Source organism: Mauremys reevesii, linkage group 8 (genome assembly GCF_016161935.1).
Source record: "Mauremys reevesii isolate NIE-2019 linkage group 8, ASM1616193v1, whole genome shotgun sequence".
Taxonomy (NCBI): Eukaryota; Metazoa; Chordata; order Testudines; family Geoemydidae; genus Mauremys; species Mauremys reevesii.
In genome coordinates this window covers 37,275,503-37,292,454 of record NC_052630.1, presented here as the reverse complement: position 1 = coordinate 37,292,454, position 16,952 = coordinate 37,275,503, and the positions used below count along the sequence as shown (strand labels likewise).

Below are 16,952 nucleotides of genomic sequence, written 5' to 3'. Positions count from 1 at the left end.
GTTTACATTTATACAGGTGTCTTAAGGTGCATGCTGAATGGGTGCTTATATAACGTGCTGTATAAAAAAATGTCCATAACTTTCAAACATGAAAGGCCAGACTATTGGGAACATGTATATCAACAGGGAAACAAAATTAAAAGAACATAAGATAAAGTATAGGACAAAACTATGATTTTACTTGTGATTAAATTATATTATGGAAAAAATTAGGTAGTTCTTTTACTACGTTAAATTTAAGAGGTTCACAGTCTTCAAATCAAACTGTCTTCCAACAAAATTGAAGTACTATATACACTGAAATTTCTGTACTATCCCAAGTAGGTAACAGATATATGAAGATACAGGAAGAGAATCTACTTTCAAACAAACATTAAAAGGGTTTAATTTCACTGAAAAAAGAGAAACATATATTGTGCAATTTAAAAAAGAAAAGGTAGACGATTGAAAATTAATGTATCAAAAGTCACACATATCCTAATGCCCCAAGAGCCAACATTTGCAACACAGAAGACACAGTTCACTATTGACTTCAGGGGGGCCTGGAATTACCTCCTTTCCTTCTTCCACAAACGAACATAAAGCATCATTTTCCCCTCATTAGACATTGCCCGAGAAATTAACATTATATACTTTCGACCCACAGAACGAAGACACAACCTTAGCTCACCTGAACAGAGGTCCGATCCCCGTTATTAATGCTTACATCCTCAATAACTAGAATCGAATCCTTTATCTCACAAGTTTGCTCACTACTCAGAGTATTTGAATAGTTTGATTTGGGAAAGTTGAATTGGCTTTTTCTGGAGTCCGTGGTTAGAGAAACCTCATGTGAGTAGGAGTGAAGAAAAGCTCTGACTCCATCGAGCCCCACAAACTGCGAGACGGGAACTCCACTGAAAGTCACACTCGAGGAGTCAAACAGCTGCGAGTTTCTCCACCGGCGGAGCCTCAGGGCCACTAACACTACGATAAAGGTAAAGAACAAGCAGGAAACGGAAGCCACAGCGATCACCAAATACAAGGTGAGGCTGGACTGGGGGTCTGCAGGAGCTGAGAGGCTGCTTAAATCGGAGAGGATTTCGGGGATGCTGTCAGCCACCACCACCGTGACAGTGGCCGTGGCAGAGAGAGGGGGCTGCCCGTTGTCCTTCACTAAAACCACCAGACTTTGCTTGAGCGCATCTTTGTCGAGAAAGTAGCGCGCCGTCCTGATCTCGCCGCCGTGGAGTCCCACGGAGAAGAGGCCCGGCTCTGTAGCCTTCAGCAGCTGGTAGGAGAGCCAGGCGTTCTGCCCGGAGTCTGCATCCACCGCCACCACCTTAGTGACCAGGTAACCCGGCTCGGAGGAGCGGGGGGCCAACTCCACTCCCGTGGAGCCATCGGTGGGAAAGGAGGGGTGTAAGATGTGCGGGCTGTTGTCATTCTGATCCAGTATAAAGAGAGTGACGGAGACATTACTGCTGAGAGGTGGGGAACCCCCATCCTGAGCCTGCACTTGGAACCGAATCTCCCGGAACTGCTCGTAATCGAAGGAGCGCAGAGCGTAGAGAGCCCCAGTCTCGGAGTTAATGGAGATGTAGGAGGAGAGCGGAGCTTCCTGGATCTGAGTTCCAGTAATGGAGTAAGTAATTCGGGAGTTGTCCTCCAAGTCGTAGTCATGCGCCGTCAGGGAGAAAACGGAGGCTCCTCTCGGGTTATTCTCAGCGACGTAGGCGGTGTAGGAAGTTTTATCGAAGAAAGGGGCGTTGTCGTTCGTGTCTAAAATCCGGAGTGGGATCGTGGTGGCTGTAGAAAGAGGAGGAGTCCCATTGTCCGTGGCGGTCACTGTGATGTTGTACGCTGCCACCTGCTCCCTGTCCAGGGCTCTGTCTGTCACCAAACTGTAATAATTATTTAACGATTTCCTCAGCTGGAAGGGGAGGTTGCTGGGTATGGAGCACGTGACCTTCCCGTTCTCTCCGGAATCTAGATCTTGCACATTTAAAAGGGCGATCACAGTCCCGGGGGGAGAGTCCTCAGGGATCGAGTTGAGGAGAGACGTGATCGTCAATTCTGGAGCGTTATCATTCACATCGCTAACAAGGATCACAATTTTGGATCTGTCGAAAAGGCCTCCCCCGTCATGGGCTTGCACCTCGATTTCATATAACGCAGCTTCTTCAAAGTCCAAATTCCCCACGACTGTTACTTCTCCCGTCCTAGAATCCAAATGGAATATTTGGGAAGCTTTCTCCACGATTGATCTGAATGAGTATTTTAACTCTTTATTGACGCCTTCATCCGAATCAGTGGCTTTTACTGATACCACCGTGGTACCTTTCGGCACATTTTCCAAAACCTTCGCTGTATAGATAGCCTCAGTGAAAACTGGCGCGTTGTCATTTGCATCAAGAACAATAATGCGGATTTGCGCAGTGCCGGACCTGACTGGATCTCCCCCATCAGTGGCTGTGAGGATTAGATCATGAACAGCCTGTTCTTCCCGGTCTAGAGACTTTTCCAGCACCAGTTCGGCATATTTCACATAATCGGTTATAGTTTGCACATCCAGAGAAAAATGTGTATTATTGCTCAGTTGATATTTCTGGATAGAATTAATTCCCACATCTGGATCCTGCGACTGCTGCAGGGAAATCCGGGTCCTCGCAGCTGTTGTCTCGCTGATTTTTAACTCTAATTTATCTGATTGGAAGCCTGGAGCATTGTCATTAATATCTGTGATTTCAACTTCAACTGGAAAAAGCTTCGCTTTATCCTCACGAAGAACCTCAAACGTTATCAAACATATCTCTGTTCGGCCACAGATCTCCTCTCTGTCTATTCTGTCTGTGGTGTATAAATGGCCATTCTTAAAATTCAAAGCAAAATACTGACTCCTACCTCTGGCAACAATGCGGACACCGCGGTCTGAGAGCTCTTTTAGTTCAAGTCCCAAATCCTTTGCTATATTCCCCACGAAAGAGCCTTTGTGCGTTTCCTCTGGGATCGAATAGCGAGTCTGCCCAGAAACCGCCTCCCAGACGGTAACCATTAAAAAACAAAACAGGACTCGCCGTTTGCAGTCCCGGAGACTTTGTATATCCTCCATTTTTCTCCGGATGTATATAGTGCTCTGATTCCCAGTTAGATGTGTATTTTCTTTTAGCCGCAGTTCTTTGTTTTCGCAATCACTGATGTTAAAATTAAGACTGTTTCATATATATTTATCTGTAAAATCCCGCTGAGTAAGTGTGACTCTGATCTCTGTGTTCTGTGCTGCGTAGCTGCGGGCGGGGCTGGCTGGATCTCTCTTCCCATTTCTCTGCCGGATTGGTGAACAGCGGCGCTCAGAGTCTCAACCAATAACTGCATTTTTTTAAATCCAACACCTTTCTGTTTGTTAATCTTCTCCCACGACTATTTATTTATAGTTACTTCCTCTATTTAAAATGTATACACTTACCAATACGCCTATTTGAGTTTTACATGGAATTACGTTAAGTAAATAGTCCTAGAGAACAATTATTTAAGTAGAAGCAACAAAGAATCCTGTGGCACCTTATAGACTAACAGACGTTTTGCAGCATGAGCTTTCGTGGGTGAATACCCACTTCTTCCGATGCAAGTCTATAAGGTGCCACAGGATTCTTTGTTGCTTTTACAGATCCAGACTAACACTGCTACCCCTCTGATACTATTTAAGTAGAGTTCGTTGTGCTAAAGGAACACAGATGTACTATTTATTTCCCAGACAAGAGGGATGATATCACAGTTGTATTTGCCGGAATAAAATACAGCTCTGAGTATAAATTTGTCAGGGTCTCACAAAGATATTCTAATGGAAAAAAATATTGTATATGTTTACACATAGCAATGCGATTTATATATTCAGAAGATAAGAGTGTTTCTCACTCCTCTTAAAACAGAGACTTCCTCCTTCATGATGTCATAGACTGATCATTGCTGCACGTTGAGGGATATTTTAAATCCCAACAATTAATTTTCAGTAAACACAATTATTAACGAGGAATGAGGACAGAATACCAGCTGTATATCGTCATCTGTCATGGGAAAATAGACAGTTACTAAAATTGCACTGGCTAATATCCCGTAGTTATTGTGGTACAACACTGAGTAAGGTGGTATGCTATTCCTGATGTTTACTCGTTTGCGGTGACCTAATTTATACCCAGCGTGGTTATGTTTTCTGTCTACTAATGCAGAATCACCAGCAGAGGGGGAAAGAGGTTTAGAGAGTTCTATACAGAAAAAAGAGAGAAAATTATCGGCCAATATCTCGTGGACTCCTGCAGAATTAACTAATTATAGTTATAGGTAAGTATATCCAGGCAATGTTTTACATTTAATTTCTAGTTTAGTTTAACTATGGGAAGAATATTTGGTTTTGTATATGACATACTTCTGTGCTACTTACTTGTTTTTAATGAAATTGGAAAACATAGACAACGACTCGTATGTCCTTCGTGACATCATTTGAAAGTAACAATTGGCTCCGCGTTCTGTTACACACTTTGCTTTGAAACGATATTGAAGTTCCCTGCCAACTACGGACTGTAGCATATTGGTAAATGGAATTTTTTAAATGTCAAATGTTATAATCCTTCTCCATCGCTGACTGACGTATTTCCGTCAAAACTTCTAACAGGATGATGAGAGTATAATTTTCACATTCCATAAATCTCAGTTACTGCTACAAGATTTATATTAGCAACGCAAAATAGTACCAGAACTTTGGACATAGTGCTGCACAATTCAATAGGCACTAACCATCGGTTGGTACCAAACATTTACAATACTACACCGAAGTGAAACACCGCACAACTATAAAAATAGAATTAATCTAAAAATACTTTAGTTCACATTATTATACACAGTAATGAATATCATTTTTCATTGTCTGAATAATTTAATTAAAATCAGAGAAGACACACCATAACTAACGTGATACTGCAAAAACTCACCTTGAGAAGAGTTTCGGACCCGGATTTGGGTGCTTCAGAACCACAATTATTCACAACTAAAATCCCAGAGTTGTCATTGCAAAGGATATTCTCAGCTGTAACGTTCTGGTCACTACTTTTAAGCAAGTTAAATCCATTTTGCCCACAGTCTGTAGCCAAACACAAATTATAGGAATACGGCAAGGTCCCGGCTTCGTAATCTGGTAGGAATCTGGGATCAGCCTTGGAATAAAGAGCAGGCCTGACATACTGAAGAATAGAGGAGCCTTTTGAACTTCTAACTTTCATGATTATCACCACTATAATTGTAATTAGAAATAAAAATGAGATCAAGGCTAACGCCAACACCAAGTAAAACTGTAAATCAGACTGAGGTGTCGAGTCACCCGACTGGTCGCTCATTTCCGGAAGAGCCTCTTGGAAGTTCTCAGCAAACACCAGGTTGAGAGTCACTGTGGCTGACAGAGGCGGCTGCCCGTTGTCCTTCACCAGGGTGACCAGCCTGTGCTTCACTGCATCTCTGTCCGCAAAGGCGCGGGCTGTCCGGATCTCCCCGGTGTGCAGCCCCATGCTGAAGAGCGTCGGTTCCGTGGCCTGGAGCAGATGGTAGGAGAGCCAGGCATTGTGTCCTGAGTCAGCATCCACCGCCACCACCTTAGTCACCACATAACCTGCCTCGGCCGAGCGAGGGACCATCTCAAACATTGCGGAGCCATCGGCTCCCAGGGAAGGGTACAGGATGCGAGGGGCGTTATCATTCTGATCCAGAATAAACACTCTGACGGTGACATTGCTGCTGAGAGGCGGGGACCCGCCGTCTTGGGCCTTCACTTGCACCTCAAATTCCCGGAATTGCTCGTAGTCGAAGGAGCGCTGGGCATAGATAGCTCCGGTCTGGGAGTTAATGGAGATGTAAGAGGAGAGAGGCACCTCCTCGAGGCTGCTGCTCAGGATGGAGTAAATGACTAAGGCGTTCTGGTCCAGATCCCGGTCTGAGGCTTTTACACTGAAAATAGAGGCCCCCGAGGGATTGTTCTCTGGCACATAGGCGGTGTAGGAAGGTTTCTCAAAGACAGGGGCGTTGTCATTGATATCGGAGATCTGCAACAGGATGGTTTTCTGGGTGGAGAGCGGGGGAGAGCCTTTGTCTGTGGCGGTGATTGTGATATTGTACTCCGGGGTCCTTTCCCGGTCCAGGGGGCTGTCTGTGAGGAGCTTGTAGTAATTATTAGAGGAGGATATTATTTTAAACGGCAAATTATCTTGAATGCGACAGGTGACTTCTCCATTTCCTCCATCGTCTCGGTCACGCGCTTTCATCAGAGCTATCACTGTCCCGGGCATTGAGTCTTCGGGAACTGGACTGTATACGGATGTGAGTGTCATTTCGGGAGTATTGTCGTTCTCATCCAGAATTTCTATATGAACTTTGCAGTGGTCAGTGAGACCTCCCCCATCCCTCGCTTCTACACCCATTATATAATTATTTGCTTCTTCAAAATCCACAAATCCTTTTGTTGTGATTATTCCTTTACCAGAATCTAAACTAAACAGATGTCGTGAACTCTGCGGTATGTTGCTGAAATAATATGTTATTTTGCCATATGAACCTTCATCTTCATCAGTGGCTTTAACCTGGAGCACTAAAGAGCCCTTTGGGAGATTTTCCTTCAGGTTGACTTTGTAGATCTCTTCAGTGAATACAGGGGGGTTGTCATTAGCGTCAGTAACAGTTATTTTAACCTGAGCCGTTCCAGTTCTGACTGGATCTCCCCCATCCACAGCCGTCAGGATCAAGTGATGGGAACTCTGCTTCTCTCGATCCAAAGGTTTCTCTAACACCAGTTCTGCCTGCTTTTTGCCATCTGGATTTTCCTTCAGTTTCAAGATAAAATACCGATTTGGACTGAGCTGGTAACCCCGCAGTGAATTGGCTCCAACATCCGGATCTTGCGCAGGTTCTAGCGGAAATCGGGCACCAGGTTGCGCTAATTCATTAATTTCTAAATCCATATTATTTTTAGTAAACCGCGGTGCATTATCATTCATGTCCTGGATTGCGACATTCACGTGGAAAACATTCAAAGGGTTTTCAACCACAACTTCTAAATTTAGGAAACAAATCAGTGATTTCCCGCATATCTCCTCCCTGTCTATCCTGTTGTTCACATAGAGATTGCCATTTTCCCCATTCACACTGAAGTGTGGCTTTTCCGAATTGACACGCAGCTTTCGCTGAGGCAGCTCTCTGCCATTTAACCCCAAATCCTTAGCGAGATTCCCCACAAGGGAACCTTTGGCCATTTCCTCAGGAATGGAGTAACGAATCTGCTCCGAGACCGCCCGGCAGAACAAAGAGAATAAGAAGGAAAACAACAGTACTTGCCCTGTAACTGCCCAGCCCGGCTCTCTGTGTCTGGTTTCCATATCAGGCACTCTCGGCTCTGTTGTCCTTGCCTCTTTTATTCTGAATCGATTCTCCGTTCCAAATTTCCCTCGGCTTGTAAGAATCCTCGGGGTCGGTAATAAACTATAAATGAAATGTATTCCCCTGCTAGATTATAGCAAGCCGAGAGGATCTGGTTTTTCCGCGACACTGTGTCTTTCTGCTGCGTTTCTTCAGAGATCTGCAGTGTAATAAGTGTAATAATGCAATCGCTTTGCAAGAGGCTCGGTGCAATAGGTCTCCGGCTGCAGCCCTGCCTCCTCTTTGGCCAACAGCGGCACCCTGAGTCTTAGTGAGGGAACTGCAGGCGAAATGCTCACATCCGGAGACGGAAATAGATCCCGCAATATCACTAAGCATAAGTTCTTTCATAAACTATTTGCTGAGAGTTAAAAAATCATCAAGATCTGAGAAGTGGAGACTCCGCAGACCAGGTCAGTTTATAATGAACCAACTCCGAACGTAGGATTCTCATCGGAATGTTGCAAATTTAGTTTTCCTTTCAAGAGTACAACCGACTTCTTTATCCTCTTGATTTAAAATACAGCATGTGTCTGTTTGGTGTAATAATATGCTATTACATGCATTTTCTGCCTTATAAGTAATTTCAGGTGAGGCAGTTTACTTCCCTCATATCCTCAGTCGGTTAGATTATTTGTAAATTTCTGTTGTTGCCATGGGCGATAACATGATTTTCGTCACTAGAGAGCAGAGAACGTTAATTATGTTGGAGTCTGAAAATGGAATGTATTAAGTAAATTCAAAGTATGCTTCTCTGAAGATGAAACTATCTTACCTAAAACCCTTTGTTCACGGCTAGATGTATCCATTCTTATTTTATTTCTAAAATTATCTTCCGGTATGTGTATGAACTAGGCCTGGGACGTAAGGTATAATACTGTTCTCACAGAGATCAACGGCAAATATTTTATTGCTTCGGTGGTGTCAGGATTTCTTCCTGGAGAAACAGTTCCCTTCCCAGCTCCGACACAAAACTCCTAGGCAGGGGCTGAGTTTTCGTAAAGGCGGGGAGGGGGAACGAGGCCCCGCCCCCTACTTTGCCCACGAGGCCCCGCCCCGGCCTAGCCGGATCACGGACCCTGGCCCCTCCACCTGCTGAGGGTGGGAGGGCCGAGAGCATCCCCCGGTGTCCTGTCTCCGTCTCGCGGGCCCCCTGCCCACTGCAGGTGGAAGGTCCGCGCTGGCTCCCCAGAGCTGCTCGCGCGGTTCTTATCCCTACCCGGCTCCGGCTTCCCGCCTGGCCTAGGATGCCGAAGAGCCACCCGGGCAGCTGTGGGGAGCCGAGGACCATCCATCTGTCCTGGGCGGGGACATGGGCTGCTCTCGGCTCCCCCGGCCCGGGCAGGTGGAGGATCCCCGACTCCGGTTCCCCAGGCAGCTGTTGTCTTGGCCAGCTCCAGCTTCTGTTCCGAGCGGCTTGACGGAGGGGGGATCTCAGGGGGAAGAGGAAGGGCAGTGGGCCGCGCCCTGGCGAAAAAAGTGGACGGATCTGGAAGGCCATGGTCCATAGGTCCCTGCTGTTCCAGCGCGGCAGCGCCCCTGATAGGTGCAACATTTGGAAAGTTAATTAGTCCAAATTTTTCAAATTTGGAGCCTTCAAGTTAGGTACCTAAATCCATACTGAAGAGCCTAAATAAGTGTCTTGATTGTCAGCGACACTGAGCAACTTCAGCTGCTGCTCACTTTATTGGGGATCTGTGAGTCCCCACCTAGATTATAGCAAGCCCAGAGGATTGGAAAAGGAATATGAGGCCTTTTATATAATTGACTAAATATTGATTCACATGCCTAATAACAATGTTTGAACATTTTGATTTAACCTATCTGTGCCTGAGCTTTCTCGTAGCTAATTTGGGAATAATATACTTTTCCTAATTCACAGGATTGTTGTGAGACTAAATTAATTCATTGTTTGTAGCTTACTGTGAGCATGATCCAAGGACCACTGAGATCAATAAAAATAAGAATCCCACTGACTTCAATAGGTTTTTGGATCAAGCCTCTTAAAATGCTTGCATGGAAGGGAGTATATAAGTGTGAAGTATCACAGAGATGATCTGAAGAGAACAGACCAATATAGAGAGTACAAAAATTATGAGATAACTAAAAATAGGAGATTTTACTTTTTTTTTCTTATAGGCATTCCATATTATAATCTAAGTCAGATACCAAAGAGGACATTTCCTTATGAACAAAACAAACAGTTATCAATAGAAATATTAGGTACTCCAAATAAGAAACATTTTATGGAATTGTGAAAATATTGACATAACATTATTCTTCAAAAAATATCAGTAGGTGAAGGGACACAAAGCAGGTCTTCAATAAATTTCTTTAGTTAGTTGTCAGAATCCATTGCAATACCTCACACCAAAGCATTTAATCTATTGACTAAACACATATATGATGTCAGAAAATGACTGTCCCTAAAGAAACTACTAGAAAGATGTGTGAGAAACTTTTCTGTATTCTCATTAATAATTATTATAAAGTAATTATATAGCCCGCAGAAGAAACTTTCAATCAAACATTAAAATGTGTTTAGGCCTAACAAGAAGACATGAACAAAAACATATAGAAATTAATCTGATATGTTAAAATGATAGGATTTATTATGCTAGCTCCATAATTCTGTATTTATTACATTTACAGTATATATATCAGAACGGGCTAGATAATGCTATGTATGTATGGGACTGAATTAAAGTTGTAGATTGAATATTAAAGTAGATTATTTCTTTTAAAGTTGAGAGGTCCTCTAATCAGGGAGTCTTCTTTAAACATCCACATTTTATTTGAAAATGTAGAATTTTAAACATGGTAAAAGCATTTATGTGTGTTAAAATTCAAATAAGCAGGGAAAATTTCACAAGAGAGGAAAAATATTCTCCTAATCCAAACAAATAACAAACATTATTCCATAAATCCACAAAATTGATAGATACTTGTGTAATTTACAGATGAAGAATACATATTTTAAAATACATATAAACTGGAGGAGATGATAACTGTCACACAACCTTCTCTATTATGTGTGAAAGCACAAAGAATGTTATCAAATCAATGACCAGAGGTCCTTAAATGACCTGCCAGTCAGAAACAGAATGGCAATAATGGCTCATGTCAGGGCCAAACCTTCAAATAGGCCCATTGCTTCAAATTGTGCAGCTCAACATTGAGGGCCTATATAATGCAAAGTGTGATTACCTCACAATGATCCTGCAGATTCAACACATCTATGTCCTTTAGGTACAAGAAACACACCTGGAGAGTGAAGGCCAGTGATAGAAGATCAATAGAGTCCACATATCTGCATGCCATCACCCTACATATGGACTTATGATGTACATAAAATATGACCTTAAAGATTCCATGAAAGTCCTACCTATTATGAACCCCTACTCAATCACCATAAAAATGGCTATCTAACAGTCATTAACTTATACAAGCCACTGTCAATGGAATGGTCATATCCAGTTTTACCAACACCAAGCCATCCTACCATTTATGTAGGTGATTTCAATAGCCACCATAGCCTATGGGGCTATACAAGAACAACCATGCTGGAGCACATCCTGGGCTTTCACTGAAGACCAGCACCTCCTCTCCAATGCCAACTACTGTGGCATGTTCAGAGCAGCTGGATGGAGGCAATGCTATACTCCTGACATTTTTTTGTGTCACGTGACATCTGTGGTCACACAATACCATTGAAAAGGCCAATTCTCAATGACTTTGCCAAGAGCAAACACAGCCCAGTCATGGTTTGCATAGGCCTACAATTTTCACTCATTCAATCCTTCCTGCAACTGCCCTGGAATCTACAGTCTGCTGACTGGCCCAGTTATGTGGTGATTGTAGAAGGCTCAATAAACCAGATTCCATTATATTCAGCTAATTACCACCACTTTGTAGGCCTACTAATATTAGCCACCAAATGAGCATTGCATGGGGCTTAATGAAAGCATTAACTGCTTGTTGGAAAGAAGAGAGCGAGGCACTCTTCCATAAATATCAAGCTCACAAAAGCCCCAGGAGGGAGGTTACTAGTGAAGTAACATTTTTATTACTTACCTTGGCACAAAAAGTGGGAATGTGCTAATAAATTTTGTGGATGACACAAAGTTGGGAGGTATTGGCAACACAGAGGAGGACCAGAATATCATACAAGTAGATCTGGACAACCTTGAAAACTGGAGTAATAAAAAAATAGGATGAAATTTAATAGTGTGACATACAAGATAGGGACTTAGGGACTAACATCAATAATTTTTGCTAAAAGCTGGGGACTTATCAGTTGGAAGTAATAGACGAGGAGAAAGACCAAGATGTATTGGTTAATCACAGGATGTGTATGAGCCAGACACATGATACAGCCATGAAAAAGGTTAATGCTGTCCTAGGATGCATCAGGCAAGATATTTTGAGTAGAGATAGGGAAGTGTTAGTACCATTATACAAGGCACTGGTGAGACCTCATCTGGAATCCCTGTGTGCAATTCTGATATCCCATGTTTAAGAACAGTTTGAATTCATCTGTCTCCCATGTTTAAGAAAGATGAATTCAAATTAGAACAGGTGCAGAGAAAGGCTACTAGGATGATACAATAAATGGAAAACCTACCTTATGAACGGAGACTGAAAGAGCTTGGCTTGTTTAGACTAACCAAAAGAAGGCTGAGGGGAGATATGATTGCTCTCTAGAAATACATCAGTGAGCGAGAGGAGTTATTAAAGTTAAGCAGCAGTGTGAACACAAAATTCTTCTGTGTGTGTGACACTGTCTGACCAGGTGCCATCTCATTCCAAGGCCCCTAGGTCTCAACTGAACACTGAGCCATACATAATTGAAAACCAGACTGGCTTACCTGTGTGTTAACATTGTTAAAACAGAAGTTAAATTTATAAGAATGTGTTTAGTGCTTAGACTTTATGAAATGCTTGTAGGATGCTGTACATATTAATCTCACTTATAACATCTGTACCCCATGTTATAAGGTTATATTGAGTGTTTGCACTGTAATCCTCTGTAACTGTAACTCACCAAACAGGAAAGAAGCATTAACTAATGTGAAATGCTGACTTCCACAGAAGGTGTTAGGTCTTGCCCTCAAGAAGAACCACTGAAACCAAATGAGGCATTGTAAAACATCAAATACTTCATTAATTGCACTCCTCTCCCCACTCCCCCATGAAGAGGAGACATGAGCATGAACTCATCCCATCAGCTTGAACTCTGAGGGGAAGAGAATAAAAATCCCAGACAAGAAGAAAATGGATCTCTATGCTGCTTGCACTTTGGAAAGGTCAGAATTTCTAAGCATAAGCAAGGGACCCCCAGTTGCTTAGCCTGAGTTAGCCCTAGCGGAATTATAGGGTTTGCATATTACAATAGCTTGTACTACCTTTTGGAACCTGATTGTAATGCTCTTCGTCCACTACAGACAGCTTGACAGTGCAACATTTGGAAAGATGCTTAGGCCAAAATTTTCTGACTTAGATGTAAATCCATCATTATAAATATAAATAAGTGATGCTTGCAAACCATGTGTCAATTGATGCAAAGGTCCCCAAGTCTAACACTGACAAATACATAACTGGAATCAGCGTGGCTCATGTGTGTGTCAGTATTGTTAAAAAAAGTATTAGAATGATAAGAATGTGTTTAGTTTTTAGAATTTCTTCTTCTTTCATCTGGCTGGTGTAGAGCATCAACTACAATTTCGCCTGAAGTTGATTGAGCCAAATGGCTACATCAGGAGTAGCAGAATTTATTGAATGCTTGTGAGTTGCTGCATGTATTGATCTCACTTATAACATCTGTATCCCATATTGTAAGGTAATATTTAAGTGGTAGTAGTATGAGCCTCTATGACTGTGTAAATCATCATTCAGGAAAGAGACATTAATTAATGTGAATGGCTGATCTTAACACCCTTCCTAAAAGAAAAGGTCTATCAATATCAAACAGACTATAGTGAGATATTACAACTGGAATTTTCCTACCTACCATCAACAAGAGGACACTGTTGTTATTCTGCCTCCTTCCCCTGAAGATGTGCCATGAAGTGGCCTCCTCCCATCAGCTGAGTTTGCAGTTTAGAGCACATGACAGGAGGTGGACAAAAACCCCAAACAAAAGGAACTAGCTGCTTGGAGTGCGGGGAGGAAGTGTTTCTATGCATAAGCAAGAGATTCCAAAGCTGCTTAGCATGGATTAGCCCTAAAGGACATATAGAGGTTGATGATTATATAAGATTCATTTACCTTTTGAAATTTAAGATTATAATTCATCTTGTATATATGTTTACCTGCTTTAACTTTGTAAATAAACCAATTTCCTTTTCCAAACAGTCTGCCCTGAGGTTGGTACTCACACTCTTGAATCACTGCAGGCAGCGTTACAGCTTAATTTTGAGAGATTTTGAGAATCTGTAGCTCCCATTGATGTCATTAGGATTTGTGGAGCTCACAACCTACCAAATGAGGCCCCCCACTTAATGCCTTAATATAGGTTTATGTGTTTAGAAGTTTGAAAAGCTCAATCTCAGTCTGTGTCTCAGCTTCCTCATCTGTCAAATATGTAGAATATGCATTTCCTACCTCGCAGGATTGTTGGGAATCTTAATTAAATAATTATTATCTGTAATGCACAATGAGATCCCTGGTTAGAAGGCACTATATAAGCTGTTATATGATGTATATGATGATATTCTTATTCACTTATTATGATGTTCTTAATGTGAAAGCTATTTGGTGCCCCCCCGCCTTTTAATAGTTTTGCAAATGGCCAGTAGGTGGAGGCAGAAGCCTCCAAAAGCCTCACGTACACAGTACCCTGAACTTTTCAACTAGCCTTTCTCTTCTGCCGCAAAGCAGAAAAATCTTGCTCCAAGCCAGTTTTCCCTGACCAGATAACGGTTTCACGGGGTGTGGTAACTACCAATCAAGTGTTAACATGGCATGTCTTTGTCTAAATGTGTATAAAAGATCTGTAAAACTTGTGTCAGGCAGAGTCTTCTGTATCTATTACAGAGCTCTCCTTTCTTCTGCAGAATAAAGCATTTTTCCTTATCCCTGTCAGGCTGTTATTGGCTCTCAGCTAGGCAGACCCGGTATTTCGGTAACAGTTTCTGGCGACCCAGATGGGACTCTCCTAGCTCGGACATTGGACTCTGGACGGCTGCGGCGAACTGGGAACGGTGCCAACGGGGTGTTTGACCCCTCTTTCTCTGTTTCACCGCGGCCCCTGGGGTTCATGTTCCGATAAGGTGAGCCCTAATAGGATAAGGAAACACTATCCAGTTCTGGTTCTGTTCTGTTTAACCGGTTACTGTTGTTTTTCTGCTCTGTTCATTTGGGCGTTAGGTGTGTGGGCGGAACTGAACTTCTTGTTCGTAATTCCTCAGAGTGGAAGCCATGTGTGCGATGAAGCTCTGAGGTTGTATTGAGATCCTTCTGTCCCGTCCCCTGTAATGGACAGTGTAATAGAAGTAGGAAAACCTGGATTAGACCGTAATTCCCACTGATCTCTGAGTAATTCTCTTTTCAGGTTGAGTGTCAGCAGACAGATGGGTGGGTCTCTGGAAAAACCCTCTAAGGATAGCCCTTTAGATTATATGTTAAGTAAATGGCCTTTACCTGGTATATCAAGGAAGCGCTTTGTACAACTTTGCACCCAGGACTGGCCAACACTGGGGACTGCATGGCCCGAATTTGGCTCCTTTGATATTCTGATTTATTTAACTCCTTTGCACCTGATATTAGAATCAAGCGCCTGGTCAAATTGACTATTGTTTTTGTGGTACGATGAGGTTCATCGTCGTTTAAAGAAGATAAAAATCCAGGCCCCTCTATTCCCGAAAGCTTCTGCCCCAAGTGAAGTCGATTGTTGGGAAGATACCCCCCACCCCATGTATTGTCCTAGACTGCGGCCACCCTCGGCAGCAATAGCATGGGTTGTGGCGGATCAGGTTTCCTTGTCTACGGGGCCCAAGACAGTGGTCCCCCCACCGAAGACTGAGGCAACCACAATTCAAGTTAATGAATCAACCAGTGGAGCGACGGGTAGTGGGTACACTTCTGTTCTGTCTACCGCCATTAGTCCATCTCGTATGAGACAGGGAGTAGTCTATGGGGAGTATGCGGTTAAAACCCAGGCACCCCTTCGGACCATCCCGGTATCCATTACGGATGGAGAGGTTGTAGACCGTTATGTACATGTCCCTTTTACTACAGCAGATCTTATGAACTGGCAAAACACTACGCCTCGCCTCAGAGACGACCCGGACATCGTTCACAGGCGATTCTGTGCTATTTTTCAGTCTCATAATCCTGATTGGCAAGACGTGGGCCAACTTTTAGATTGCCTACTGCTCATGGAGGAGAAAGAGCGGGTCCTAAGGGAGACCCGGGAGGCAGCGGAGGCTGCCGGTGACAGGCGTGATTTGATAGCTCTCACTAAACCTAACCAATGGAATCTGAATAATTCAACCCACCAGGCAAACTTAAAGAAATTCCTAACCCATGTTTTGACAGGTATAAAACAAGCAGGAGAAAGAACTCTAGATTGGTCAAAAGTCCATAATACTGTGCAAGGGAAAGAAGAACACCCTTCTGACTTTTATGAGAGACTGTGTAAAGCATTTTGTACTTTTACTAATATAGTCCCCAAGGCTGTGGACACACAGTCCACAGTCAGGCTTATTTTTATCTCTCATTCAGCTCCGGACATTAAGCAGCGGTTGCAGCAGCTCAAAGGCGCTGAGGGAAAGTCCCTGGAGGAACTGGTAAGCTTAGCCACCCGTGTGTATCACACAAGAGATAAAATTCAAGAGACCAAACAGGTGAGAATGCTAGCAGCCCTTGTGAACACGGGGAGCGAAAGACAAGGAGGGAGGTGGGGACCCCCCAAGTGGCAACTGAAGGCAGATCATGGGGGGGGCCCAAGCCGTGCTAATGATATATGCCATTACTGTAAGCAACTTGGTCACTGGAGGAGAGAGTGCCCAAACCTATGTACCGGATGACAGCCCCGACCTCGATATCAGATGGAAGTGGAAAGAACAGACGCTGTCAATAGTAAGGAATGACGGCGACCCGGGGGTCCACTTGTTACCTACTCAAATGACTTTACCACTTATGTTTGTTCCTCCACAGACCCCCAGGTCCGTTTAACTCTGGGAGGAACCGCTTATTCTTGTCTTTTGGACTCAGGGTCTGCCCTTTCCACTGTTATTGCCAAGCCAAAGGAAGGAAACCTCACAGATAAAAGCATTCCGGTAATGGGTATAGGCGGAAAGCCATTTGAGTGTTCTGTATTGCAGGAGGCTGCTGTAGAAATCTCTGGTGTCTCAGCCTCCCATGCATTTTTGTTAGCTCCTGACAGCCCAGTTAATCTTCTAGGCAGAGACTTGCTGTGTAAATTACGCGCTCAGATTTTCTTTTCAGATGATAAAATCATTCTTCGGTTGCCTCAGAATCAACTCCCGCAGCTATGTGCCGCATTAACCCAGGCTACC

The 16,952-nt window shown here is 43.3% G+C and overlaps 2 protein-coding genes across 2 annotated transcripts in view; both read right to left on the bottom strand.

The window, feature by feature from the left end:
* Nucleotides 1–16,952, bottom strand: part of LOC120370247 (protocadherin gamma-B5-like) — a 234,953-nt gene that overhangs the window by 177,083 nt on the left and 40,918 nt on the right. The window lies entirely within an intron of this gene.
* LOC120369817 (protocadherin gamma-A5-like) lies at nucleotides 662–3,277 on the bottom strand. The gene has a single exon (XM_039483489.1). It carries the CDS (start codon nucleotides 3,089–3,091, stop codon nucleotides 662–664), a length of 2,430 nt encoding a protein of 809 aa, XP_039339423.1. The 5' UTR covers nucleotides 3,092–3,277.

What these genes read in the sequence shown, in the direction of transcription:
- LOC120369817 (XM_039483489.1), bottom strand. Translation starts at nt 3,091, where the DNA reads ATGGAGGATATACAAAGTCTCCGGGACTGCAAACGGCGAGTCCTGTTT.